Source organism: Papaver somniferum, chromosome 11 (assembly GCF_003573695.1).
Source record: "Papaver somniferum cultivar HN1 chromosome 11, ASM357369v1, whole genome shotgun sequence".
Lineage (NCBI taxonomy): Eukaryota > Viridiplantae > Streptophyta > Magnoliopsida > Ranunculales > Papaveraceae > Papaver > Papaver somniferum.
In genome coordinates this window covers 37584836-37612224 of record NC_039368.1, presented here as the reverse complement: position 1 = coordinate 37612224, position 27389 = coordinate 37584836, and the positions used below count along the sequence as shown (strand labels likewise).

The 27389-nt window shown below is 35.8% G+C and overlaps 2 protein-coding genes and 1 pseudogene across 2 annotated transcripts; 1 reads left to right on the top strand and 2 right to left on the bottom strand.

Moving 5' to 3' along the window:
- Positions 1–1345: 1345 nt before the first annotated feature.
- On the top strand, positions 1346–15468 carry LOC113324317 (annotated as a pseudogene).
- Positions 15312–20867, bottom strand: LOC113323662 (magnesium-chelatase subunit ChlH, chloroplastic). Its single transcript, XM_026571996.1, has 4 exons — positions 19241–20867; positions 18910–18992; positions 16504–18306; positions 15312–16397 (listed from the first exon to the last, which is right to left on the bottom strand). The coding sequence occupies exons 1-4, from the start codon at positions 20640–20642 to the stop codon at positions 15543–15545; spliced, it is 4143 nt and encodes a 1380-aa protein (XP_026427781.1). The 5' UTR covers positions 20643–20867; the 3' UTR covers positions 15312–15542.
- A 639-nt stretch (positions 20868–21506) lies between these two features.
- On the bottom strand, positions 21507–23233 carry LOC113320595 (annexin-like protein RJ4). The gene is made up of 6 exons (XM_026568500.1): positions 23097–23233; positions 22858–23003; positions 22546–22767; positions 22181–22393; positions 21983–22072; positions 21507–21890 (listed from the first exon to the last, which is right to left on the bottom strand). Exons 1-6 carry the CDS (start codon positions 23170–23172, stop codon positions 21693–21695), a joined length of 945 nt encoding a protein of 314 aa, XP_026424285.1. The 5' UTR covers positions 23173–23233; the 3' UTR covers positions 21507–21692.
- Positions 23234–27389: the final 4156 nt, after the last annotated feature.

Here is a 27389-nt window from a genome sequence, read left to right as displayed (position 1 = left end):
GATTTGCCTTTGGTGGGTGGTGCTTTTACTTGGTCTGACATGCATGAAGATCCTCTCCTTTGAAGGTTAGATAGATATCACTTAAATGCGGAGTTTGACATTTTTTTCCCCGTGATGCTATTCAAATTGCTCTAACTAGAGTAATTTCTGATCACAAGCCATTGATGTTGGTAACAAAACCTGGTATTAAACCTAAGCCATATTTTAAGTTTGAGAATGGCTGGTTATTGCACAAATATTTTGTTAATAAGGTGAAGGAGTGGTGAGGAATTATGGAATATAAAGGCCAAGCTAGTTTTGTTTTCTTCAAGAAACTGCAGAACTTAAAATATTTTCTCAAGAACTGGAACAAAGAGGAATTTGGAGGGGTCAAGATGGATAAAATTGAACTTACAGAGAAGATTGATATGCTGGATCAAATGTGAGAAACTCATAAACTATCTAAAGAACAATTTGAGGATAAAACAAGGAGCTTTATGAAGTTTAGGAGTATTAAAGCTATGAAGGCTAGGAGGTGGCATGCTAGAGCAAAGCAGAATGAATTCAAATTGGGGGACTCTAATACTTCTTATTTTCACAGGATTGCAAGTACAAGTTAAAAGAGAAATACAATTGCAAAATTGGAAATAGATGGAGTTGAGTGTTTTGATCAAGAAAGCATAAAAATTGAAATGAGAAGTTATTATGAAGCTCTTTTCTTAGAGAAAAATGAGGTGTATTTTTCTTTGGATAATATGTATTTTTCTGAAATAACAGTGGCGGAGAAGATGAAGATAGAAAGGGTTTTTTCAGAAGATGAGGTGTTTGAAGTGGTGAAGCATTTTGGTACTAATAAATCACCAGGTCCAGATGGTTTTTCCATGGAGTTCTATAAGGTTTGTTGGCCAATCATTAAGGATGATTTCATGAGGTTGATGGATGAATTCTTTGAATTTGGGTTTTGGGATTGGAGGTTGAACTGTTCTTTTATCACTTTAATTCAAAAGAAGGAAGATTCTTTTCTCCTAGAGATTATAGGCCTTTGAGTCTTCTTGGAAGTGCTTATAAGATTCTTTTTAAGGTTTTGGATAACAGATTGAAGGTGGTGATGCATAAATTAGTCTCTGAGTTTTAAGGGGCTTTCATTAAGGGAAAACAAATTCTATATGGTGCTCTAATTGCTGGGGAGTATGTGGATAGTAGATTGAAGACAAAGAAGCCTGGTATTCTGTGTAAAATATATATGGAGAAGGCATTTGATAATGTCAGATGGAGCTCTCTGTTGAGAATTTTAGAGAAACATGGGTTTGGCGGAAGGTAGATTTCTTGGATTCAATGGTGTGTTTCTACTTCTCATATTTCCGTGATGGTCATTGGAGCTTCCACAGATAAGTTTAAGCCTTCAAAAGGGCCAAGACAAGGAGATTATATTTCTCCATTCTTGTTTCTTCTGGTGGTGGAGATTTTGTCTAAGCTTGTGGATGATGCTGTTTTGAGAAATCAAATTACTGGATTTCAGGTAGAAGAAGAAGGGACAGTCGTATCTCATTTGCAATTTGCAAATGATATTTTACTTTTTGTTGATGCTAATGAGGAGGAAGTTATAAGATTGTTGCTTATTATTACTACTTTTGAGCTCTTGACAGGTATGAAGTTGAATCTGGATAAGAGTTACATGATTAGTGTAGGAGATGATGAAGTAATTAACTCTTTGTCTTTGGAGCTGGGTGTACGTAGAGGGGAGAAGTTGCCTTTTAAATATTTAGGATTGCCTGTTGGTACTACTGAAAGATGTACTAGTATTTGTGATGAGGTGATAAAAAGAATGGAAGTGAAGTTGGTAACTTGGAAGAAGAAAATTTCTCTCAAAAGCTGGTCTCAACTATACGAAGTTTGTTTAGATTTTGTATAACGGCTTAATTCTGAGAGTATTCAATTATGGACTAGGTCCCGGGGTTTTTCTGCATTTGCAGTTTCCTCGTTAACTAAATCTTGCTGTGTCTTTTACTTTGATTTTCACATTATAATTATTTATTATGATAAAGTAAAACACATAAACGTTAACTCCGCATTACTTGATAGTGATCCTATAGAGTTTGGTTAAGTCCGAACCTATTATCTAGTAACATACTTCGTTGTCGTATTGTCTCTAAACATCTGTCCATAGACGTTCACTTTCGGTAAGAGGACTTATAGGTTGAAACAAAAAGATTATGGTGTATTTGGGTACCCTCGTCTTTTCAATTGGTATCAGAGCAGGAAAACACGAAAATATCTAACAATCCGTGTTTATTGTGATCCAACCTATAAGAAATGAGTCTGCAAAAAGGTAAGGTAAAGCCAAAAAGGGACTCAATTTAACTTATGACAAGATTTGGGGAAATCCCTCTATGGGTTTGATTTTATCAAATGTTTAAAAGGGGCTTCTTCCATAAGTTCTACTTGCTCTTCAGAAAATATGTCTGTATGTTCTCAAGAAGAAGTTAAGTTAAGCCCTGTATTCACAATCAATGATTCAGATACTGAAAAATCTCTTCATAATGATAAAGAAGATATTGATTGTGTGAATATAAAAACATCTCAGCTAAATAAACTAAGTGGAGAATTTCTCTCATGTGCAACCGAACTCACTTTTGCACTAAATAGAGAAGGAAAGCTTCTTGAAGACTTGTGTCATATGAAAGCTGAAAATGATCAACTAAATCTTGATCTAACTACTCTGAAAGATGATTTAGACTCTCTCAAGATCGTATCTTCATCGAATATCCAATCCTTGGAAGCGAAGCTAAAAAAAACCATTGATCAAGAAATAAGGACTGAGATCTTAAGAAAACAGTAGCAGATAAATACAATGCCTTAAAAATCTCATATGATTCTGAGATAAAGACAGTTTCCGAACATGTCAATAGGATAAAAGATGAAATACATTCATTAATATCAGAAAGTCAGTTGGTTACATTCTTCCCGGATAAATCTATAAAATCTGATTCAATCTTTTCTTTAAAAAGAAAGAAGGATGACATCGAACGTTCTCGAAATGAATTTCCATCTTCAAAAAGAAGATTTATATTCTCTGGGAATAACAAAATGAACTACTCACATCAGATTCCTCCACATCATCATAAGTATCATTACAGACGATGTTTTCATTGTGGAATCAAAGGTCATGTTGTAAGAAATTGTCAACATTCACCTAGCTCAAGCTCTGATCAAGGTTGTAACATGAGACCTTTTTCGAAAGAAATCATGCATAAAACTGATTTTCTTAGATCAAAGAATTTTCAAAATGGTCCTCAAAAGGTAGTTCATCACAAAAGAAAGAGGATCAAAAGACTAGAAACTCATGAAATCGGATACCAAAGAAGACCATGGAACCAAACAAAAGGAATATGGCAAAATCTCCAGTTCATCAAAACATAAGGCAATACCTAAATATCTTGATGATAGTCATTTTTATGATAAGTTTGGGATGACTTACAAAAGGAGTAAGATCCCTAAAAGAACAAATAAAGGAAGATTGTCTACGACTCTTGAAGAGAATAATTTGTCTCAACCAGATACTTAGTATCTTGTTTGAATGCACTGGCTCATGAAGTGCTCAAACTATGTTTGATGAGTTCAGTGTATATAGCACAATAGTCTTAAAAACTTGCGAGATCTATGTAAATATTCACAAGAAGGCACTTTCTTAAAATCTTTAATATTGAAAATTTCGGTTCTTTTATATTAAAAGAGAATATTTTTGATTTCCATAAACAATGACTAAGTCTTTAGAAACTATTGGTATATGTTTCGGTGATCTGTGTCTCTCAAAGGAGAAAAATCTTGTCTATGCCTCTGGAACAAGAATTATGTACAATATAGATTATCATGCAAAGCTCTCTGCAAGGGTTTCGGGAAGATATGCTGACAAAATGGCATGTGATTCTTCCAAGTTCAATAACTCCAATGAATTTGGAACCATATCTTGCAGTCATATCAATCCCCCATATTCCATGATTGATTATGAGAAAAAGTTTCACAAAATAAAATGAACTTGTGCGGAAACAAAATTAGAGGTTTTGATGTTGATGCGTTCTCTTGAAAAATATTTACTTGTTCAAGATCACTTTCTCAAACAACAAGAATTACTTCTGAAGAAGGTAAACGAAGGAGAACCTAACTTGCTCAAGATTGAGGAATTATTCTTCAATCAAGGATCTCTTCAAGGAATTCGGAGAATTATTCCTTTCAAGAGAAAGAGATCTCAACATCATGAAGAGATTTGATTTTAGATTCAGTTTCCAGAAAAAATAGACATCAATGTTTTGATTTGCTTCAATTATTGTATAAGGTCTATTTTTGAATAAAACTATCATTATTTATGAATAAAATTATTTTTTTTATAAATTTTCTTGTGATAGTTACCGATTACATAGCCTGTGAATGAATGTTTATATTTTTGCTATGTGTATTCGGTTTATGGGATGTCTGATTTCGGTTTTCATTAACCTTAATATTCGATCTCATATGATGTGACCCTTATGGTTTGTGTGGCTTTTTGATTTAGCGGGATTAAGTTTTAGTCCATGTTGGTAGGCTTTATCAAAGGATCATAAGGTGTTCCGATTGAAACTCGTATGTGAAATGTTACAATCAATTTATGTTTACATGAGTTGTGTTTAACATAACTTATGTGTTTCGGTTTTTCAAATTTTGCTATTGGCACACATTAGTTAAAACCGTTTCAACCTTTCTGTGGTAAAGGTTGCTCTTGTGGTTGTTCTTTGTTCTTGCGAGAGGACGACAACATACTGGGAGAGAGTTCTTATTTGAACTTGCGCTTAATGATATATCTTTCTGGGGAGAAGAGGATGAGTAAGCTGAGGTAACGAATTTGTTAGTTAAATTTTTTCTTGTTTAAGAAAAGTATGTTTATATTGCATATATTTTGCTTTTGCTTAACCAAATTTCGGTAAAATTGATATGCTCCATCATTATGTATGGATGTGTATGTATGTATGATTCAATTGTTTCCGGTTGAGAAAAATTGTGTCAATTTATCTGACTTATTATTTGGTATCTTCTTTATTTTTGGGTATCAAGTGTTTCTGCTTAACGAAATTCGGTGCAATTGCGGTGCTATAATGTCTATGTTTGTTTCAATTTCTTCCGGTTAAGAAAATAGTTGTGCAAGTCAATTTATTTTGGTTTGTATGTATTGTTTATGTCTTAACAAAATAAGGGATCATTTGTTTAGTTCAATTTGATTCCGGATAAGAGAAACTAAGTTAATTTTGATCTTACTTAGACTTATCAAATTGAAGGATTCAGTTATTCAAGTCTAATCGAATGCCTTGACAAGAAAAACTAGTTAAACAACCTAGTGTTTGTCTTGCCCAAAGGGAAAGGTCTAATTTATTGTCTGAATAATTAGAGCCTGAGGAGAAAAATAAAGTTAATTCTGATCTTTATTTTGGTCTTATCAAAACAAGCGGTTGTACATACGCAACTAGTTTAACAAGGGAATCAAGTTTCTTAGTCGAATTGTTAAGCTATTAGGGAAAATCGCTTCGGGCAATTGTTTCCTTGATAACATATTAAAATTAAATTACTTGTAGTTTCGGTTTTAATATTGGTTATCTAATGTGGTATGTGAAACCTTTGTGCTTAACTCTTATAAGTTGTTTACAAGTCTTTTAGATTTGTAAGATTCTTTTGGTTTGTCCTTTATTTCCTCGAACCTTTGTCATTTTGTGACAAAAAGGGGGAGAAATATATGGAGTAAACAAGTGATTTGTAATCACTAATGAAAGGAAAATTGTGCTTAAACGTTATATCTAACGAAAGAGTAAAGCATTGACTAAGGGGGAGAAACATATCATATTGTTGTTGTAGTATTCTAACTACAAAAAGGGGAATAACAAAGATGTTCGGATTGAATATTTACCTAGCTTCTAAAATCTTTTGTTATTCAAATGTCAACATCGACATTTATTGGTTGAATATATGCAAGTTATTGTGCTGTTGAAACTTGGAATCAAGCGTATGTAAAATGAATTCTTATGTAATTTGTTTATACATATGTAATAAGAGTTTTGTCACTAAAATTGGCAAAGTGGGAAATTGTTAGAGCATATCTCGGTTGAACTCACCAAGCGTTGGTATGTCAAGTTTGGTTGTCGTATTTTAGTATGTCAAAACTCATCTAAAGTCTCTTGATTGTATACTAGAGTCAACTTCGTTTAGGTTAGACTAAAAAGTCTAGGTATGTTGAGACATACAAGTATTACTCCGAAGACCTGAAGAATGTGAAGAAGAAGCAAACTACAACGACGACATCATCCTTCCTATTGAGGTTAGTAATATTGACTTGAACTATTTCATTCCTAACGTATCTTTCAAGTCGTTCTATATTGAAAACATAATTGCGAAGTTGCATATACTGTAAATATTGGATAATACTCTAGTGATGGGACATGGTCATTTTTGTATGATCATAGTATTAGGGAATTAGACTACGAAGTATAACGTTTATCTTTTGAACTTCGTAGATATGACATCGACATAATCTTGTATATACTGTTATGATTGTGTGAATGGGTTATGGTGAAGATTTCATCCTAGAAAATAATGTTTTACATTCGTTTAAAAGAAGTACATTCATGAACTTGTTTTATGAATCGAAAGGAAAATAGTTAGGCTTATTGGTACGACCATTCAATATTTGGATTACCAATATGTATGAGATGGTAGAACCGATCGTAACTTTGTTATGTATCTTGATATAACTAATCACAAGTGCCTGGCTTATGATTTGGTATGACTAGTTTTTATTAATTAGTGTAACCGATCCTAATAAATCACCATGAGATGGTATGATTGATATTTGTAATTGGTGTGACCGATCCTAGTGATTGGTGTGATCGATCACAGAGTGTTGTGTAGTCGATACTTGTAATTGGTGTAACCAATACTAGTAACTGGTGACCGATCACAAGCAATACCATGGGAATATGGTAACCAGTCATGGTAACTAATGTAACCGGTCCTGGTAACTTGTGTGACCGATCACAAGTATTTCCATATTGAGGTATAACCGATCCTAGTGGTTGGTAGAACCGAGTGAACCCATGCATGTGATTTGATCAATCACATAGTTATCTTGGAATACAGGTCAACCAATTCTAAACTTGTTTATAAGTGTGGTATAACCGATTCCAATAATATAAATCCATGTAAATATGAATAAGGATTTACAGTGAAGAGATGTCAACATACCTTGAACACGTACAATAACTCTTATCATTTATTATTCAAAGATATTCCTAAGTACTCAAGGAGATCCTGTGCCGAAATAAATTGGGAATCTTTTAATTAAGGTTTTTGGTTTTATATGTTTTAATTACCAACAATTAAATGCATATCTCTAGAGAATAAAAATTAGTAATGTGCATTTACTAATTGGAGATTTTGTATTGAGAGATTTCAGAAATATTGGACAAGCATTTATTGGAAACCGAAATTTTCTATTCATTGCATATCTTGAGGATATTTGGTTTTGGAAATTCCTTGGTGTCCAAACATCCTTGGTCTATAAACACCTAAGTTTGCATTTCTATCAAACCATCCTAAGAGCCAGGCAAACTTCATCCTTGTTGTTTCTGGTGGAGCCGTCTATTCAGAGAGAAAAGTATCCTAATTAGGTGAAATCTCTTACGACCGCTCGTTTAAAAACTTATGTGGGATCAAGAATCTTTACGAGAACCGTTGGTGGGAAACTAAATAATTGCAGTATTATTAGTTTTCGATTGATTTGATTGACTAACAGTTGTTGAAACTTTGATTGCACCTAGTTTGTTTATTCTTGAGAATCTTCTCTTCTGATATAAGATTCACTCAAACTAGATCGAAGTATCGATGTGATCTTTAGAACTGTTCTTAGATCTAAAGACATCTTGTGATAATCCATTGTTAACAGACTCCGTTCTCGGTGTGATTGATCACAAGAGATTCAAGTGGTATTGTGCAGGTTTTTATTGAATATTAAAGAAGATTTGAAGACTAAGAAGATTTCTTATTTAGTTCCCATATCTTTATGTGTGCACGAACCTTGGTCGGATGGGATCCAACTAGAATCAGTTTTAATCGATTGATTAGTTGTGTGACATTGACATTCTCAATATATCTCTTTGAGATTTATTTTCATTGAGTGCGAATATAAACTTAACTACTTTTGTAGTTATTGGATAAATTAATCTAACCAGGAAAAATATTTTATTAGATTAAATGGAAGAGCCTTTGCGTTTGACTTGAGATATCTTTATCTTGGAAAGAATGAATAGAGTTGTTACCAAACAGATTTGTTGTTCCTTTACTGTTTGGAATACGATCCAAAGGAATTGTACCAGTGTGTGACCTTCGAAGTCAGAAGCGCAGGGATACTGAGGAAACTAAGTGAACTAGGGGTAGTTGCTTGGTCTCAACTATACGAAGTTGGTTTAGATTTTGTATAGCGGCTTAATTCTAAGAGTATTCAATTATGTACCTGTATTTTCAGTTTTCTCATTAACAAAATCTTGCTGTGTCTTTTTCTTTGATTTCCGCATTATAATTGTTTATTACAATAAAGTAAAACACACAAACGTTAACTCCGCGTTACTTGATAGTGATCCTATAGAGTTTGGTTAACTCCGAACCTATCATCAAGTAACATACTTTGTTGTCGTATTGTCTTGATCTTGTATCAATAGTCAATCACACAAGTTATATTTTTATTGTATTGCCTCAATCTTGTATCCATAGACAATCACGCGAAGTGTGAACCGATTAGTTGTATTGTCTCGACTCTGTCCATAGACGATCACTTTCGGTAAGAGGACTTATAGGTTGAAAAAAAGATTGTGGTGTATTTGCGTACCCTCGTGTTTTCAAGAATCAAAGTCCAATTGCATCACAATTTTGAAATAATACTATGGTGATATGTATCACTCCCCCTTAGTCAATATTTCCATCTTAGAATGAAATTCACTCCCTTTTACATAATGATCCGTAAACCATATGTATGTAGCGTGAACTACTAAATAATTCTCCCTATTTTTGTTAATATAAATTGGAAAAGGTACGAAACTATGGAATCATAATGAATTCTCAAAAGATAATTCATGACTAAAAAGGAACATATCATCTTTCTTTCGATGATTTCACATAGTCGAAACTTAGTGTATTCATCAAGGAGTTTATTAAGATACAAGTTAACCCCTTCAAATTCCACGACCGCTCTCCCCACAAAGATATGACAATTAAACACAAACTCATTTAAGAACTCTCCCCCATGTAAACGGGGTGAAATTCATAACTTAATAGTCATAAACATGGGGTTTATATGGGGAAATAATAATAAAAAAATATAAAACACATTCTTTTATTTAATATTATTATAATATCCTTACCGATTATATTTGTCATATAACGTTCCGAAACGTCCGAGACGGTAATCTAGATATTCTTGTATCGTCGATACTTCACGTATTGTCTCGGTCAATGGCCGATAGACGATATTTACTCAATATATCGATTGATATTATCTACATTGAATGTGGGCGAATCAACTACATCGTCTATGGAAGGGTAGTGTTCCAATCCTTCTGAAAAATTATGCTCGAAATCATGAGTCCGAAAACCGAGATTGATCACATTTTGTGACTCAAGATTAAAGTCTTAAAGTGTTATATGAAATTGGTTAAGCTTATCGTTCAATTAGCTACTTTCGGTTTACTATTTATGAGCCATACATTATACACGGTTCGGTTACGATTCATCCTAACCAGAGTGTATATTTTGTTATGATAATCTCAAGTCAACTATATGGATTTATCTTCATAGACCCTTTTAGCCACTGCAGTTTTTCCCAAACTCCCATGCCCACGATGGATAAAGTGGACACACTCTGGTGATGTTTGTGAAATTCCAGATGATGATGAGGAAGTAGATGTTTTCATTAACTCTAGTATCTCTGATAGTGTACTCTCTCTCTCATCAAGAATATAGGATCATCCCCAACAGATGTGGTTAATCGGTTCCGTTGCTCTGTAGTAATTTGATTACTTGGGGTGTTAGTTGTAGCAATCGACCTCATGTAACGAACACAATTTTCGTGAATTACATCGAACCTCTTGTTGATGGTTTTAATTTTACGAGCTATCTTGAAAGCAAATAAAACTGGATTGTAAGTTGAAATGAGAGATTCTACCTTGTGTCTACGGTGATGCACTGCTCGGTGCGAGAACTCTTCCATAACGTCTTCAGCATCCCAGACAACGTTGGAGGAACTTCATCAACAAAAGGTGTGTGAAGACTAAAACTTATCTATCACTTAGAAGTCTATCCTATTCTATCTTCTAATGTGAAGACTTAACTTTTGATATATATTCAGCCAAACTTTTTACGGATTTAACACATTTAGCAGTTTACTTGAAAGATAAAATCATTTAAGGCTAAAATACCATTAAAATTATTACAACCATTAAAAATAACAGTTTTAATAAGTTCAACATAAGAAGTTCAACAGAAATAACATAAGAAAGGGTTTTAACTTGACATAACTATATAGATTTTGCATTATACACATTTGAAATTTCGAGTCGAGTTCATCTTGTTTATATGATATTAATCAAACTTAAGCTAGGGACTAATAGTAGTTATGTTCTTACTTGACCCCCATTCTTCTTATCTACCTGGACATCCAAACCTTTCACCAATTTCAACCATACATACTTCACTTTAAATGGCTCAAGGTCCTTCAGCTTAAGTTCTATTATGTAGTGAAGGCACAAGGTGTTTAATATAGGTTCAACTTTGCATGCATATTAGAACCTTGAACAGAAGCGAAACCACGTTCTCTCCTCATCAACCCAATAATTTTCTGCAGAGAGTAGAACCTGATGCTCGCATTGAGATCTGCCAGTAAGACAGGTCAATGACAAGTTCCTACAATCCCTTTGTGAATCTTTTTGGTGCAAGCTTTCGGTTGACTAAGAAATAATTACCCCGAAAAAATGTTTATTATCGCTGGAAAAGTATGACATTCTACTGCAGAAGTAATTACTGTCTTTGAAGCCATATCGAAACCTGGAGAACGAATAATGAAATATTTATTTAGAACATAAAATTTTGACTGCATATGTCATATATACTTGGAAATAAAAATCAAGGAAAACTAATGATGAAATATCAAATAAGTAAAATCTAATACGAATTAGAATTAACACAAATCATTGCATCAATATACTCTTATTGAGACAAAACAGATGATTAATATTTCATATTAGGTGTGGAGACTAAATGCAGATAATAAGACTCACCTCACACACCAGTGAATACGAAATAAATGAAAACATACAAAGTCAAGATGGGTACATCATTTCCACCAGCAGAGAGCAAATCACTGTATTAAAAGTACCTGTCTAGTAACCTACACTACTAATTCCACTGGAATATGTTCTGCAACAACACCAACAAAAGTAGCTATCAGCATTTGTGGGGATATGGTCAGAGTTAATCAAAAACTTTCTTAGGTTACTAATGGCGATGAACCATTGTTCTGACCTTTTTTCAATTCAAAAAGGTTTACGCACTATGTATTTAGATGTTTACCTTGTCATATAAACCAAAGCTTGATCTGTGTAAGACAATCATCAATAAGCCTCTTATCTTAGGGTTCGCTGAATCTTCTGTTGGTTGCGTTGGAAACATATCTAGTTGGTCAAAGATTTATTCGTTTTAGGGTTTCCTGAATCTTCCACAGACCTAATATAAAAGAAAAAAGTAAATCAATTATGAATTAGAACATGCGGTTTTATAATAAGCGGTAATAAAGAGACTATCATACAGATTCAGAAAAGAAGACCCACAAAAAACGAAGAGAAGCATATACAGGTAGTCACACGCGAGACTCCCCGAGTCGTATCAAAATATGTTAAAAAAAACATTAGTAGATAATAAATAAATCAAAAAGGACAGGGAGAGGAGTGGAAGAAGGCTGCGGAGAGGAAAACTGAGGTTTTTTTTTTAAAAATTTCTTTCGCAGGTTTACTTTTTTTTTTCAATTTCCCGACATTTTTTTTATTCTCCCGTATAATTTTGTTAATTTTGTGTGGAAAAAGAGGATTTTCTCTCGTTTGAGGGACTGGTTTTGGAACAAAACTATAGGAGAGAGATTTTTTTTTAAATTTCTTTTGCAGTTTACTCTTTTTTTTTGTTTTTTTATAGGAAATATCAATTGGTCCTAAGAATAATATATAGAGTTAGTTTGGTCCAGTTGACCCAGTCAACTGTCTGTTCGGTCCTTTTTAAAAATATAAATTGTTATTTGGTCCAAAAAATTATTGTTTGGTCCTAGGGTGGACAATACCCACGCAGGATGATGTCATCAATGATGTCACAGTCTTTTGATAGTGGCAAAAATATCCTTTTTTTCTCTCTCTTAATAAAAATAAATAAATAAATACTTAAAACTTAAATATCTTTTGGACCATATGTCCAAAAATGATAAATTTTATATATTCGGAAAGCCCTAGACGATAGCTTTCCAACGAGTACCATCGTCGCTATGTTTCGGAGGTTTTAATTTTTGCCTTATTTTTTAGCTATAAAATGAATTATTATACGAGTTCATTCTACAAAATGAACTACTTTAATGAACTACTATACGAGGTCATTCTACAAAATCAACTACTTTAATGAACTATCATGCTAGTTAGTTCATTCCAAAAAGTGAATTCTTTGGATTAAATAACATACGAGTTCATTCTACAAAATGAACTACCATACGACTTCATTCTACAAAATGAACTGGTATAATGAACTATTATTACGAGTTCATTATACAATATGAATACCTATCACGGGTTCATTCTACAATATGAACTACCATTTACGAGTTCATTTTATAAAATGAACTACCATAATGAACAACTATTACGAGTTCATTCTACAACATGAACTACCATTCTTAATTACTATTACGAGTTCATTTTACAACATGAATTATCAATCCTACAATATGAACAACTATTATGAGTTCATTCGAAATTAAGAACATCTATCACGAGTTCATACTTCAATATGAACTATAATAATGAATTACCATTGCGACTTCATTCTTCAAATTGAACAATTACTATGAGTTTATTCTACAAAATAAATTGCTAGTGTATACGAGTTCATTATACGAAATGAACTGCTAGAACTAGAATGAATTACCATGTTATAAAATAGTGTTCATTCTCGAATATGAACTACTATTATACTGAAAAAATTAAAAGCTCTGAAACATATCGACAATGGTACTCGTTGGAAAGCTATCGTCGAGGGCTTTCCGAATATATCAAATTTATTAATTTTTGAATTATATTTTGAGAGATATTTAATTTTTAAACTTTTATCTATTAAGGTTAGAGGAGAGAGAAATTAGTAGAGAAAATAAAGAAGAGAGAAAACCAGAAAAATGATTCCGTGAGGAGGAAATAAAAATAAAAGAGAGAAAGGGTATTTTAGATATTTTAATATTTTTAAATAATTATGAACCAAATGGAAAAGGTGATTTTTGAAAGGACCAAAAAGACATGAGACCACCTAAAGAAGAACCAAATCATATTTTTCCCTTTTATTTTCCCGATTTTTTTTTATTCTCCCGTATAATTTTGTTAATTTCATGAGAAAAAAAGAGGGTTTTCTCTCGTTCGGAGGGACTAGGTTTTGGAACAAAATTAGAGGAGAGAGAAATTTTGGAGAAATTCTAAAGGATGGGTGACGCTTACTTGAAATGGATGACGCTCATCGCGCGACGTGGAGGCTTATATGACTCGGGATTTTAAACCCAAAAAAAAAAAAAAAATCATTCAGAAACGGTTTATGACCCAACATTTCTAAATAAAACCTCGACAAACTGTTAAGAGCGTAAAGTACACAAGTATTTGTATAAAATCCGCTAAGAACATGTGCTAGAAGAGTTGTTGTTTCTTCCGGCGAAGTAAGAAGATAAAGGGCATGGGAATATGCGTGTTCGTCAACTTGCTCACCACTATCAAAGGAAGAAGAAGCTTCTTACTGTTATCGGGGTTAAGCGATGTTATCAGGCATCAAAATCCGCGGAGGAGATATGCTTCTTCATCAGCAAAATGGGAGCACAAAAGGAGTTGTAAGCAGAACAAGGAACAACCAGGGACAACACTAGCGAGTTGGAAGACAAATTTCGTAAACTTCCTGGAAGGAGGACAGTGAATGGGACTACAGGTCTTGCCTCGCTGTGGTCCAAAAAAGGCACGGAAGGAACTAACCAGGATGCCATGATTGTTTGGGAGAATTTCGCTTCCAGACCAGGTACAATCTTCTGTGGTGTTTTTGACGGACATGGTCGATATGGCCACATGGTGTCAAAAAGAGTCAGAGACTGTCTTCCTTTGAAAAACTTCTCCCAGTACTGGGATATGGTAGAAGATGACCGGATTTCACAACTAAAAGCGTCATTTCTCAAGGCTTTCGAGGTTATGGATAGGGAATTGAGGACGGTACACCCGGAATTGATAGACTGTTTCGACAGTGGAACTACAGCAGTTGCTATGATCAGGCAAGGTCAACATCTTGTCATTGGTAATGTTGGAGATTCGAGAGCGGTACTGGGGACGAGAGACCAAAATGATTCACTCACTGCAGTGCAGTTGACTAAGGACTTGAAGCCAAATCTCCCCGGGGAAGCTAAGAGGATCAGGGGACGTAGAGGGAGGGTCTTTGCGCTCAAGGGTGATGTTGCTCGAGTTTGGTTGCCAGACAAAGATGCTCCTGGCCTGGCAATGTCTCGTGCTTTTGGCGACTTTTGCCTGAACAAGTATGGTGTAATTTCTGTGCCTGATGTTTATTACAGACCTCTCACTGACAAGGATGAATTTTTAGTGGGCTACAGATGGGATATGGGATGTGTTATCCAATAAACAAGTGGTAAACATAGTGAGATCTGCTCCTGCAGAGGCCTCTGAAGCTCAGGCTTTGGTTGAGGCGGCAGTGAGAGCTTGGAAGATCAAGTACCCAACCTCTAAAGTGGATGACTGTACTGCTGTAGTTTGTCACTTTCGCGACTCCTGTACCTCAAGTGCTTCCTCCAGCACCAGCCCACCAGCCAGTGCCTCCATTTCTAATGTCCAGGATACAACAAGCACCACTAGACCAGGCAAGGAAGAGGAAGATAAAGAGCAATGGCCGTGACCGGCCTAATTACTGTCAGATTCTGATTACAAGCGGGAGTCTTTAGATGGATATATGAAGCACAAATAAAACATTTAGGCGAACCATATCGTTTATTTGAAATATAAATTTACATCCGATTAACTGAACAAATTCACATTATTTCTCAATGTTATATGGATTACAGTGGGTAAAAAAGAAGAAGACTATTGAACAAATTCACAAATTGTTTGCTGTTTCTGTTTGTTACACTTGCCGGTCACCCAGGGACTAAAGAAAGAAAATAATTTAATCCCATGAACGGGAGTAATTATATCTAGAAGAGCTTGACATAACAATCATATTTAACGGTCAATTCCTTCAATCTTGTCCTCAACTTCAGAGTACAATTCCTTTAGTTTCTCAATGTTTTCCTCAGATGTCTCCCAGTATCCACGCCCATTAGCCTCTAAGAAGGTCTGTATCAACTTCCTAAATGAATTTGGGTTTGAATTCATAAGTCTGTTGAGCATCTCCTCATCTTTTATGTATGTTGAATTAGCTTCTTCATAGACCCAGTTGTCGACTTGCCCAGAAGTAGCACTCCAACCAACTGTGTTTGTAAGTCGCTTCTCGATTTCACGAACCCCTTCATACCCGCTAGATAACATACCTTCATACCACTTGGGGTTGAGCAGCTTTGTACGTGCATCAAGCCGAACGGTCTCTCCCAATGTCCTCACTTGGGCATTAGCTGTAGTTGTGTCTGCAATATATGCAGCTGGCTTTTTACCATCTTTTCTGAGACCTTGTACAAGGTTTGTGGGATCAGAATCAAAGTAGTGACTAACATCAGTCAGTGAGATTTCGGATGAGTCGAGGTTTTGGAATGTGGCATCGGCTGTGCTGAGTGCCATCTCAAAGACCTTTCTCTTCTCTGTCATACCCACACCAGGAGCATCGGAGTCGAATGCAAAGGACTTGCGACTCAGATACATGTCTTGCAGTTGCTGCTCATCATTCCATGATGAGTTTTCAACAGCTAAGTTCACATTGGAGGAGTATGAACCTGACGCATTTGAGAAGATTCGAGTAGCAGCTTCACGAACGTCAATGCCTAGGGCTGCTGCTTGTTCTGCTGCATGCTTCCTGATGAAGTTTTGATCTTCTGGCTCATCTAACTCAGCCACCATTTTCACTGCACGGTCCAACAGGTTCATCTACAAGCAAATTGAAATGAATAATGATTAGTTTCATGGATTATTTGTATATTTTCCGTTGCTGGCCAAAACTCAAAAACAGAGAGAAAGTAAAGAGGATTTGTACCTGATTAATGAACAGATCTCTGAAAACTCCAGAACAGTTTACGACAACATCAACCCTTGGTCGTCCAAGCTCTTCGAGGCTGATTGGTTCTACCTTGTTAACACGTCCAACAGAATCCGCAATAGGTCTCACCCCGATCAGAGAAAGCACTTGACCCAATGATTCTCCGTAGGTCTTGATGTTATCAGTTCCCCACAAAACAAGTGCAACTGTTTCAGGATACTTTCCCCCATTTTCAAGTTTCTGCCTCTCCAATAGCCTTTCCACCACTATCATTGCACTCTGCATGGCTGCCTCTGTTGGAATAGACTGTGGGTCCAATGCATGAATGTTTTTCCCAGTTGGCAAAACTTTAGGATTCCTAATGGGATCCCCACCAGGACCTGGTTCAACATAACTACCCTCCAGAGCTTGTTTCAAGGCTCCTAGTTCGTTATCAGCCACCACTAGTTTCAAGCACTCACCTAAGTACTCAAACAAGGTTCTAAGCTTGGTCCTATCAGCCCTGTAAAACTTAGTGTCTGATAAGTACTGAATCCATGGCTCGTTGATGCCGAACCCAAGAATTGTGGTTAATTTATCAGAGACATCGACCACCTGGCCTTTTTCATTTGTAGTCTGCTCCACGAAGGATGATATAGCTCCCCTTGATGCCTCTGTTATCTGGCGTAGTAGCTCGACGTCCTTCAGTATACCTTTGTCACTTCCTCTGTAGATATCTTCGATTTTCCTTCCTACTGTCTCAGCTAATAAAGTAGGCAGTGATATTATCCCTTCTTCTGGGCGATCCAAAGCAGCAATGTTAACTAATGTTGCCACTGCCTCGATTGCAGATGGTGGCTCACCGATAACATGTAAACCACATGGCAGAAGCCTAGATTCGATCTCCATGATCTTTGCATAACACTTTCCAACAACAAGGTCTCTATCTGCAGCCGACAGGTCCGTGCCTTCTTCAGGAAGATTCACATCCTTGTCCAGATTGCATTGTTTTGCTGTACTGATGATGGAGTTCACAATTTGAGGTCCACGTCCGGTGTCTTTCAGTGACTGATACGAAGCGATCAGCTCCCCGAGCTGTTTCAAACCCTTGTAGAGACCAGCATTTTCTGCTGGAGGGGTTAGATAACTGATGGTGTTTGCGTAACTACGACGTTTGGCTATGGTAGCCTCAGAAGGATTGTTTGCTGCATAATAGTAAATGTTGGGAATGTTCCCAATAAGACTGTCGGGGTAGCAAACATCACTCATCCCCACTTGTTTCCCAGGCATGAACTCAAGTGATCCGTGGGTTCCGAAGTGAAGTACAGCATCTGCTTTGAAAACTTTCTCGACAAATGAGTAGTATGCTGCAAATCCATGGTGTGGGCTTGCAGATTTGGAGAAGAGGAGACGCATCGGATCACCTTCATATCCGAATGTGGGTTGAACTCCAATAAAAACATTGCCGTACTGCTTTCCGTAGACCAGGAGGTTCTCACCATCAGAATTTAGATTACCAGGAGGCTTACCCCAACTCTCTTCCAATGCTTGAGAGTAAGGAGTGAGCTTCTGGTACTCACGGACACCCATCTTGTAGGCGACATTGAGATTTGGGCTGCTGAATTGGGCCTCCTTGTCATGAATAACTTCTTCAATTAGGGCTTCGGCTGTTTCAGGTAGACCTTCAACAGTGTAGCCATCATCATGGAGATCCTTAAGGACAGAGTAAATAGAAGAAAACACATTTAGGTAAGCAGCAGTTCCAACATTTCCTTTGTCCGGCGGGAAGCTGAAAACGGTGATTGCTAGCTTCTTCTCTGCCTGCATTTTGAATTTTTAACATTATCAGACAAAGATGTGGTTTTGCTTAACATGTTCCTTTTTATTGAAGAGAAAATCGGTTTAGAAATTGTAATCAAAGGGGACATAAATTACATGATTTTCTCAAATTAATCAGCAATAGAATAATTGGTTTGTATGAGTAGATACAAATTGATTATAATATGCTCCTCTCCTTTCATACCGAACATGCAATTGCTTATCAAAAAATAAAAGAAGTTCTCGAAATGAAAACAGAGAGCATGTTACACTCTAAACAGAACTGAGAATTCTAGTAGCAGCACAGAACTAAGAAAGAAAAACATCTTGTTTTTTCCCGAATGATGCCCAAATTTTAAGAAATTGGAAAGACTAACTTAGCAATATCAGATCATAAGTAGTAACTCATAAAGCAGCTAGTTCTATAATGGATACAATTTGAAACTTTTATGTGGCAAATTTGTTTTCTTTGGTCAGACATAAGTTCAAATCCGATGAGAAAAAGCTCTAGTGCTCATGAAATGTGATGTAACAATGACAAAGAGAAATTATAAGATGTGTTCATAAACTACAAAAGGAGTATTACTGAGTCAAGCAAAGAACTACCTTTGTTTTCCTTTTCAGTTCAGCCCAATTGATTGCTCTTGTGCAAAGCTGTTCAATTCTCTTATGAAGAGCATGTGATTTTCCTGCAAGAAAATTATATCCAAGAAGTTAAGTTAAATCTTCATGCTTTAGAACTAACCTTTCATGAAGTTCCAACTAACACCAGTTACAGGCCCCAGTCAGTGGAAGTATGTGATAGAATTATACTAACGAACATCAGTGCCTTAAATCAGATGTACTATGGTTGATCCTAAGCATGATATTAGCCAATGTAATAAACAAAAACCAGAAAGATTTAAAGAATGCTAAAAGAAGAGAATGTATCACTTGCCTGTTCTACCATCTCGGCCGGAGAAAACAATTGGCTCCATCCCACCATCAAGTTCAGGAAGAGCAACCTGCAAAGCCACCTGAATTGGGTGCAATCCCAATGTACTGTTTAACCACTCTTCTGTAGTTTGGAACACTAATGGCAACGCTACGAGGTATGGCACATCAAGCTTCATCAATGATTCAATAGCCTTAGGATGATCCTGCCTTGCTGGCCCACCAACAAGCGCAAAACCAGTCAAGGATATTACTGAATGGACAAAAGGCTTCTTTGTAATGGGATCAATCAAATACTTCTCAATTGGCCCTGAGAAATCAAGTCCACCAGCAAATATTGGGATCACCTTTGCGCCCTTTGCTTCCAACTCCATTATGACAGCCACATAATGACTATCGTCACCTGTAACGATATGACTCCTCTGCAAAACCAACCCAACTATTGGTGCATTTGGATTTTTCAGCTTCTCATTTGCATCCCTTCTAGTTCCATACCAGTTCAAATACTCCTTGACATCATCATACATACAAGGAGCCATTGGATGCCAGATACCAGTGTCTAAGAACAAAACTGGATCGGAATACTCCACTTTTGTACCTTTTAAAGCCGGAATGTAAGACCCAGTAATCATTTTAAAGAAATTCCCCAAATTCTCAGGTGAGCCACCAAGCCAGAACTGCAAACTGAGAATATAAAGTCTAGCATCTTGAGCTTTATCACTTGGCAAGTACTTGAGAACTTTCGGTAAAGTTCTCACAAGCTTCAACATACTATCTGAGAAACCAGCTGATTGCTTCTTCTTCTTGAATAACTGAAAGAATGGAGATTTTGATTGACCAAGTTGAGACATACTAAAGGTACCAAGTTTATTAAGTCTCATTACTTCAGGCATTGATGGAAACACTAAGACTGCATCCATTCTGTCCCTTTGTTTCTCAACAGCAGCTTTAACTTTCTGTGCAAGTTCTTCCACAAAAATCAAAGAACCAATGAAGATATTAGCATCTTCAAGATCTTTACAGAATGTTTCATAAGCTGAATTATCCCTTAGTTCTTCAACTAAGTAACCAACAACTTCAAAAGACGCATACTTTCCTTCTCTATTCAGAGTTCTCACAGCTTCAGAAACAGCAGCTTGATACTGAGCTTCAAGAACTACATACACAATCTTAACTCTTGGTAGATTATTCTTGTTACTAGTTGGGACAATTCTTCGAACTTCTTGTGTGGTTTGAGTAAACAAACCATTTCCAACACACTTAACTCTCAAACCACCATTTCTGTTACCCCCTTGATTGCACTTCTTGGGTAAGAATGAATGTAGGAAGAAATGCTTTTGAGAAAAAGATGAAAGCTCTGGTTTAGAAGTTGATAATGTGAATGATGAAGAAACTAAAGATGCCATTAAAGAAGCTCTTTAGCTTCAAAATTTAAGTTGAACCCACACTAAGTTAGAGATTGGGGGAGAGACAGAGGGAGAAAGATTTGATTTTTTGTTAAAATGTGGGTTTGAATCGTTTCTCTTCTTCTTCTTTGGAAGTTGTATGGTGAAGAGTATAAGTAAAGTAATTGTGTGGAGATAGGCGAAGTGGAGTGTTTGTGGCATTGGTTAATTTCAGTTGTTGTTGTACCCGTGGCAGATAGACGAACGTCAATGTCTTGATGATTTTCCTGAGTTTTTATTTTAATGGAGTTGTAATTTAATTGTTTTCTGATTTTATCTGTAGAGGTTCAGAGTGATGAAGTTTGCTGGGTTCCTATTGGTTGGTTTGGATTCTCAAATGGAATACTGATTGGGCAGAGGATGAGGGAAACAAGATTACAGATTTTCTCTCTCCCTCCAGAAATTCATTTTTATTTTTGTGTTTATGATTCTTGTGACAAAGAATTTTGAGATTTTTCCGAGTTTGTGTGTTCCATATGGGACCATGTATGCTTACTTTTACAAAGTCCCACCATCACCACACCTTATGAATTTTGTTGGGAATGAACTCACTCACCATTATCTTCTCATCACAGTACACTGTACTTCAGCCTTGTTAGTATTTACCAGGACTTGTACGCAAACCATTTTTTTTTTTTTACTTTTACCGTCAGCGGTGCATGTTATATGGTTTGCGTTTACAATTGATGTTTTCACCTGAGAAACGGGAACATTTGAATTTTACTTGTAATCTTAGAAAGAGTATGCCCAATAATATATTGAATTAGACGCCACTGGGGCTTGCATCAATTCTAAACACACAAATCCTAGAACAATACACTAAAATCAACATCATTATCAGGACACAATCTTTGAAAGCAAACCTTTTATTACCTAGCAACATCGGCCGGTATCATAAAATGAAACAACTAAAACCAAAATGAAGCAGATTAAATCGATGGGAACTAGCTAGCTAGATAAGCATTTGCTCGAAGCTGAAATGATTTTCGAGGATCCTGGGCTGGGAGATCATCAGTTACCAAGTAGAGCTAGGAGGAAGGCCTTGTAGTGACCTGAAGTCTCCTTGGCGATTGCATCTTCAAGAGTTACACTGTCTCTCTCGTAATACTTTTCCTTGATCACCTTCAAATCCTTATCTGCATGTGTTACTATAACACGGGTAAGGCTGTCTTCATCTGTACCAGGATGATGAATTGCCTTTCGCAGCACCTAATCACATATACAAGAGAAAAGACCAAATAAATTACCTGCTCCTGGAGCTATATCAATAATTTTTCTTCATCAAAATCTGTTATTATTACCTTCACGAAGTACTTAGTAGGGTTACTTATGCAGCGGATAACAATACGCAAAGCGACTAAAAATTCATTCGCTGGATCTTCCAATAAACTCTGAAACAAGACATACTCGCTTATTAGTATCGATATCTGGGTTGGAGAAACTCCTTCAGAGTTTTGTATTTTGTGTTTAGATATTCAGAAAGTTGTACATAAATATACCTTAGTAATAGAAATATTGTGTTCATCCTTAAACATATTGAAAGTGGCATTGAGCTGCGCATTGCTCCTTGTAGTTAATATCCTGATCAACTCGTCATCATTATAGGATTTTTTCTCTATCAATTTCCAAAGAATATCGGACTCCGACTTTGCTAAAGGCGCATTTATTTCCAAACCATCATACTTATATGCACTTGCTAATGCAAACAAGAGCTGCGAAGGTAAAACTTACAGTCATGTTGACATCATTTCTCATAAATATATAACTACATCATGCTCACGGAAATTTAACCAGACCAAAAGAAAACAACCTTAAAAACTATAGCAAAAAAAGCGCATATACATATATATATATATATATATACCTTACGGAAATCGCCCGTTGTGTGCGACGCGATGTCTTCTTCTAGAGAACGCTTGTAACGCCACTGATAAGCACGTTTCACAACCAAAAACTCGTCTGGAGATTTCACACATGCCATTTCGATGAGAACAGGGTAATCAGGTAGTGCATTATTGTTCAGTGCGGCATTAGCTAAAGTCGCATCACGTTCCACTGGTTCCAATATCCATCGGTACATAGCTTTCTGTATACAAGCGTCATTATAGTTTGAAATTTAACATTGTTTTGAAACATTAAGTTACCTTAATGAAATGAAAATGAATGAACCAAAAACCTCAAAATCTCCGAAAAGTTCGGATTCGAGCCTTTTGATGAGATCCTCTTGATAATGTTCTTCATAAGCTAATCTTATTGCTTGTCTTTGTTCCGCGTTTCTGTGTGCTAGAACTTCAATCAGGCCTTTTTCATCTGTGCCCCATCCTATCAAAATGTAACACAAGACAACGAGTACGTTATTTGCATGAAACTGACATCAATGGTGCACTATAAATGTGTATGTTAATTAAATTTAACCTTGAAGAGACTTCCTGATCGCCTCTGCATCTTCAAGGGGAGTAGGAACTGGATCACGAACCATAACGGTAGCCATTTTTGTTTTTGATTTTCTCTGCTAAGTTTTTGAAAAACAAAAAAGAAATTTTAGAACTCAAAATATAAGATGCTGTGTTTAGAGCCACTGTGGTTATGTATATTTATATTGAGCAAGGACTAATGGTTGTGACGTTTCTGGCTCTTTAATTCATTTGATGTTGAATGCGTTTCTGTACTTTAGAAATTAATAAAAATTTAGACGTTTCATTCAAAAGAGAAGACCATCCCAATACAAAGTAAAATCACGTGAATACTGTAAGGAAACACGAAATGTCACGTGAGCTTAGCATGTAAATAAAAGTCATAATTCGGCGTTTGGCCGGCTTCACCTTGGTTTTTCAGAGAAATATCCCGGCCCTACTAAGGGCAATTCCAATCGGATTTCAAATAATAATATTTGACGAGCCATGTTGGATGAGCTAAGTGGATTTTCCTTTATGGTAATATGTGATACAAAATTCTTGTCAAACCGTGAAAATAAACTACACACAAACCGTGTACACACAGCCAGCTTTTAAATGGGAATTCTGCTTTTCCCCCACGGTGGGGCCCACCAATTTTCTGTGTCCGAACGGTTTCTGTTTAGCTTAGTTTGACGGTACGTGTAGCATTGTTGTATGTGATAGGAGGTAGATGAAGAAAAGTTGGTTTTATTGATTTGGGTTTTAAAGAACGTTTTAAAGGGGATCTTTTTACTTGGTCTAACCAAAGAGAAGGGGAAGACAACATTTGAGAACGTATTGATAGGGTTTAGTGAATGTTAAATGGTTTGAAACATTCCCTGATACTACAATATATCACTTGTCTAGGGTTTCTTCAGATCATAATCCACTCCTTATTGATATTAGTTCATTTAAAATAGATGGTAAAAGACCATACAGATACTTCAGAGGATGGAAAGAACATAAAGAGTATAATATGTTTATAGAGAATGCATGGATTGAAAATAATACACATTCTGGGAATAGCTTAGTACAAACTCTTAAAGAATTAGCTAAGGACTTTAGATATTGGAATAAGAACTGTTTCAAGAATATTTTCAAAAACAAGGGAGAAATAATTTAAAAAAATTGATAGAGAAAATGCAAAACCAGGACATTTAATATCTAGAAAGGTTTTGAAAAGATTAGAAGAAGAGCTGGAGACCTGGAATAAAATAGAAAATATATATTGGTTAGAAAATAATAGAGATAAGTTTTTTGAAGAGCATGATAGATGTACTAAGTATTTCCATGTGGTAGCTTCAAATAGAAGAAGGCATAACTCAATTCATATGCTTAGGGATAATTCTGGTATTTGGATAGAGGAAAAAGATCAACTGGGCTTGCTTCTTAAAAACTATTTTTCTGGAATCAGTTCCTCATCGGGTAGGCAGGTAAATCATATTTTCAGCAGTATAATATCTGAAGTAATTTCTGAGGAGGAAAATTTGGAGCTAATTAGAACACACCAGATACTGATGAGATTAAAATGGTTTTATTTAGTATGAATCCTTGGGGTTCTCCAGGTCCTGATGGATATCCACCAAGTTTCTTTCAATCTCATTGGAATCTTGTGGAAAATGATGTGGTGAATTTGGTTAGAATTTTTTTTGAAACATGCAAGTTGGAGGAATCTTTGAATAATAATTTTATCTCTCTAATCCCTAAGGTAGAGAATCCAATAACCCCAGTGGACTTTAGACCGATAAGTCTAAGCAATGCTTTATATAAGCTAACTTCCAAGTTATTGGCTACTCGGATTAAAAAGGTGTGTGTTTATTCCAAAAAGGCAGATTGTAGGTAATGTTGTCATAGTGCTGAAATGCTCCATACTATTAGAACTAGTAAAACTAAAAAAGGTTACTTAGCTTTGAAATTAGATCTATCAAAAGCTTTTGATAAGATGGAGTGGAACTTTGTGATTTTCATGTTTAAAAATTTTGGGTTTTCTCAGAAATGGTGTGATTTAATATATGAGTGTATCTCAACGGTTAGGTCGACAGTTCTTCTAAATGACATTCCTGGTATTCAGTTTTCTCCTACTAGGGGTCTCCGTCAAGGAGATCCTTTGTCTGTTTATTTGTTTATCACATCTCTTGAAGGTCTTTAGAGATTGTTTTTAAATGCAGAGGCTCAGAAAACTTTTGCGGAGATTAAAATTAATCGGAACTTCCCTATTATTTGCGGATGACTGCTTTATCTTTTATAAAGCTGATATTGCTGAAGTAAGAAGCCTTATGAATATTTTAGATATCTTTACCTCTTGTTCTGGTCAGGCCATAAATTTTCATAAGTCGGGAGTATACTTTAGTAAAAAAGTTCATGGTAAACATGAAATTTTTTTGGCTAGAATGTTAAGGGTTCAAAGAATATCTAAAGATGAAAAATACGTAGGAACTCCACCGTTTTTTGGTAGAAGGAAAGCTTTAAATTTTGAGCCATTATTGGATAGAGCTTATAAAGCTTTAAATGGATGGAAAGATAAATTACTTTCGCAAGCGGGTAAAACTGTTCTTATTAATTATACTTTATCGGCTTATCCGAGTTATCAAATGCAGTGTTTTGAGTTTCCAAAATTTGTGCTTGATTAATTTGATAAATTACAAAAAGACTTTTGGTGGGATAAAGATGATCCCAAAAAGGCTTTCTACCCTAAAGCTTGGGACAATATTAGAACTTCAAAGGCTTCTGGAGGTATTGGGGTTAGAGATCCTTATAAGATGAATTATTCTCTTTTAGCTAAATTAGCTTGGAGAATGTTGAAAAATCAAGATGATTTATGGGTTAAAATACTTAGAGGAAAATATTTTCCAAGAACTCACCCCTTTCACAAGAACAGAGACTACAACATTTCTTGGGTTTGGCGTAGCATTAGAATAGGTCTACAAATAGTAAAGGATAATAGTATATGGCAAGTAGGTGATGGCAGAAACATTCATATTTCTTTGGATAATTGGATTACTGGTGTTGGTCGTTTAATGAATTGGCATCATGAAGATGTAAAGTATGTCTCAGATCTCATTACAACGGATGGTGGTTGGAATAACAATTTAATTGATGTTATTTTTAAGTAGGGGTGTAAATTCGGGCAGGCCGGGCCGCCCGGCCCAAAAACTAAGACAGGACGGGCAGGCCAGACTTAATATTTATGAGCCCGTAAACAATTTCAGGCGGGCAGGCCGGGCAAAAGTAGATAATTTGCTACCCAAAGACCGCCCAAAGCCCGCTTTTTATACGGGCAGGCCAGATCGGGCCGGACATGCCACTATTTTTTTTTTCAGTTTAAATTTTCAAATGAACGATATTAAATTTATTTACTTTTAATACGATATCCTTTCCTTTCTAACATTGCATACTGTAAGTGATAGTATTATTTTATATTTAAATTACAATGACAAATTTTAAATTTTAGCCTATAATAATTAATTAATTAGAGTACAGTAAACTTTCTATAATAAGAAAATATATTACCATTAATGTTTTTAAAAGGGTAATTATAAGTAAAAACAACTATATACTTTATTTTTCTTGACAGAAAATTGACAATTATAAAATTGTAACGTTTAAGTCTTTTTAAGAGGATATTAAATGATTAATGGCACATAGAAGGCTTTCAGGCCGGGTATCAGGCCGGGTATCAGGCCGGACATCATAATTAATTGCAAAGCCCGGGACCGCCCAATAAATTAATCCAGGCCAGGCTGGGTGGCCCATGACGGGCCATAACAGGCTTTGGGATACTTCGGGTACAGGCGGGCTCGGGCGGGTACAGGCAGGCTGAGTATTTTCGGATATTACTTACACCCCTATTTTTAAGCCTGAAATTGCAAATAGGATTAAATCTATATATCTGTGTGAAAACTTTCAGGATTTGCTTATGTGACTAGGTAATAAGTGAAAATATGAGGGTACGCAAATATACCTCAATCTAAAACTTTTCGCCCTATAAGTCCTTTCTCTGAAAGTGATTGTTTATGGACTGAGTCGAGACAATAATCGGTTCACACTTCGTGTGATCATTTATGGATACGAGATCGAGACAATACGACAACAAGATAACTTGTGTGATTGACTATGGATACAAGATCGAGACAATACAACAACGAAGTATGTTTACTTGATAAAAGGTTCGGACTTAACCGAACACAATAGGATTACTATCAAGTAAATAGGAATTAACGTTTGTGTATTTTACTTCTAATTATAATTGCGGAAATAGAAAAGTAAAAGACAC

Excerpts from the sequence above, each read along its gene's own strand:
- LOC113323662 (XM_026571996.1), bottom strand. The coding sequence starts at position 20,642 with ATGGCATCTTTAGTTTCTTCATCATTCACATTATCAACTTCTAAACCA. Across the intron at positions 18,307-18,909 it reads AACTGAAAAGGAAAACAAAG|GCAGAGAAGAAGCTAGCAAT; the intron begins GTAGTTCTTTGC and ends TTCAAAATGCAG. Across the intron at positions 16,398-16,503 it reads GAGATCTGTTCATTAATCAG|ATGAACCTGTTGGACCGTGC; the intron begins GTACAAATCCTC and ends ATTTGCTTGTAG.
- LOC113320595 (XM_026568500.1), bottom strand. The coding sequence starts at position 23,172 with ATGGCTACCGTTATGGTTCGTGATCCAGTTCCTACTCCCCTTGAAGAT. Across the intron at positions 22,073-22,180 it reads ACAATATTTCTATTACTAAG|AGTTTATTGGAAGATCCAGC; the intron begins GTATATTTATGT and ends GTCTTGTTTCAG. Across the intron at positions 21,891-21,982 it reads CTACTAAGTACTTCGTGAAG|GTGCTGCGAAAGGCAATTCA; the intron begins GTAATAATAACA and ends ATATGTGATTAG.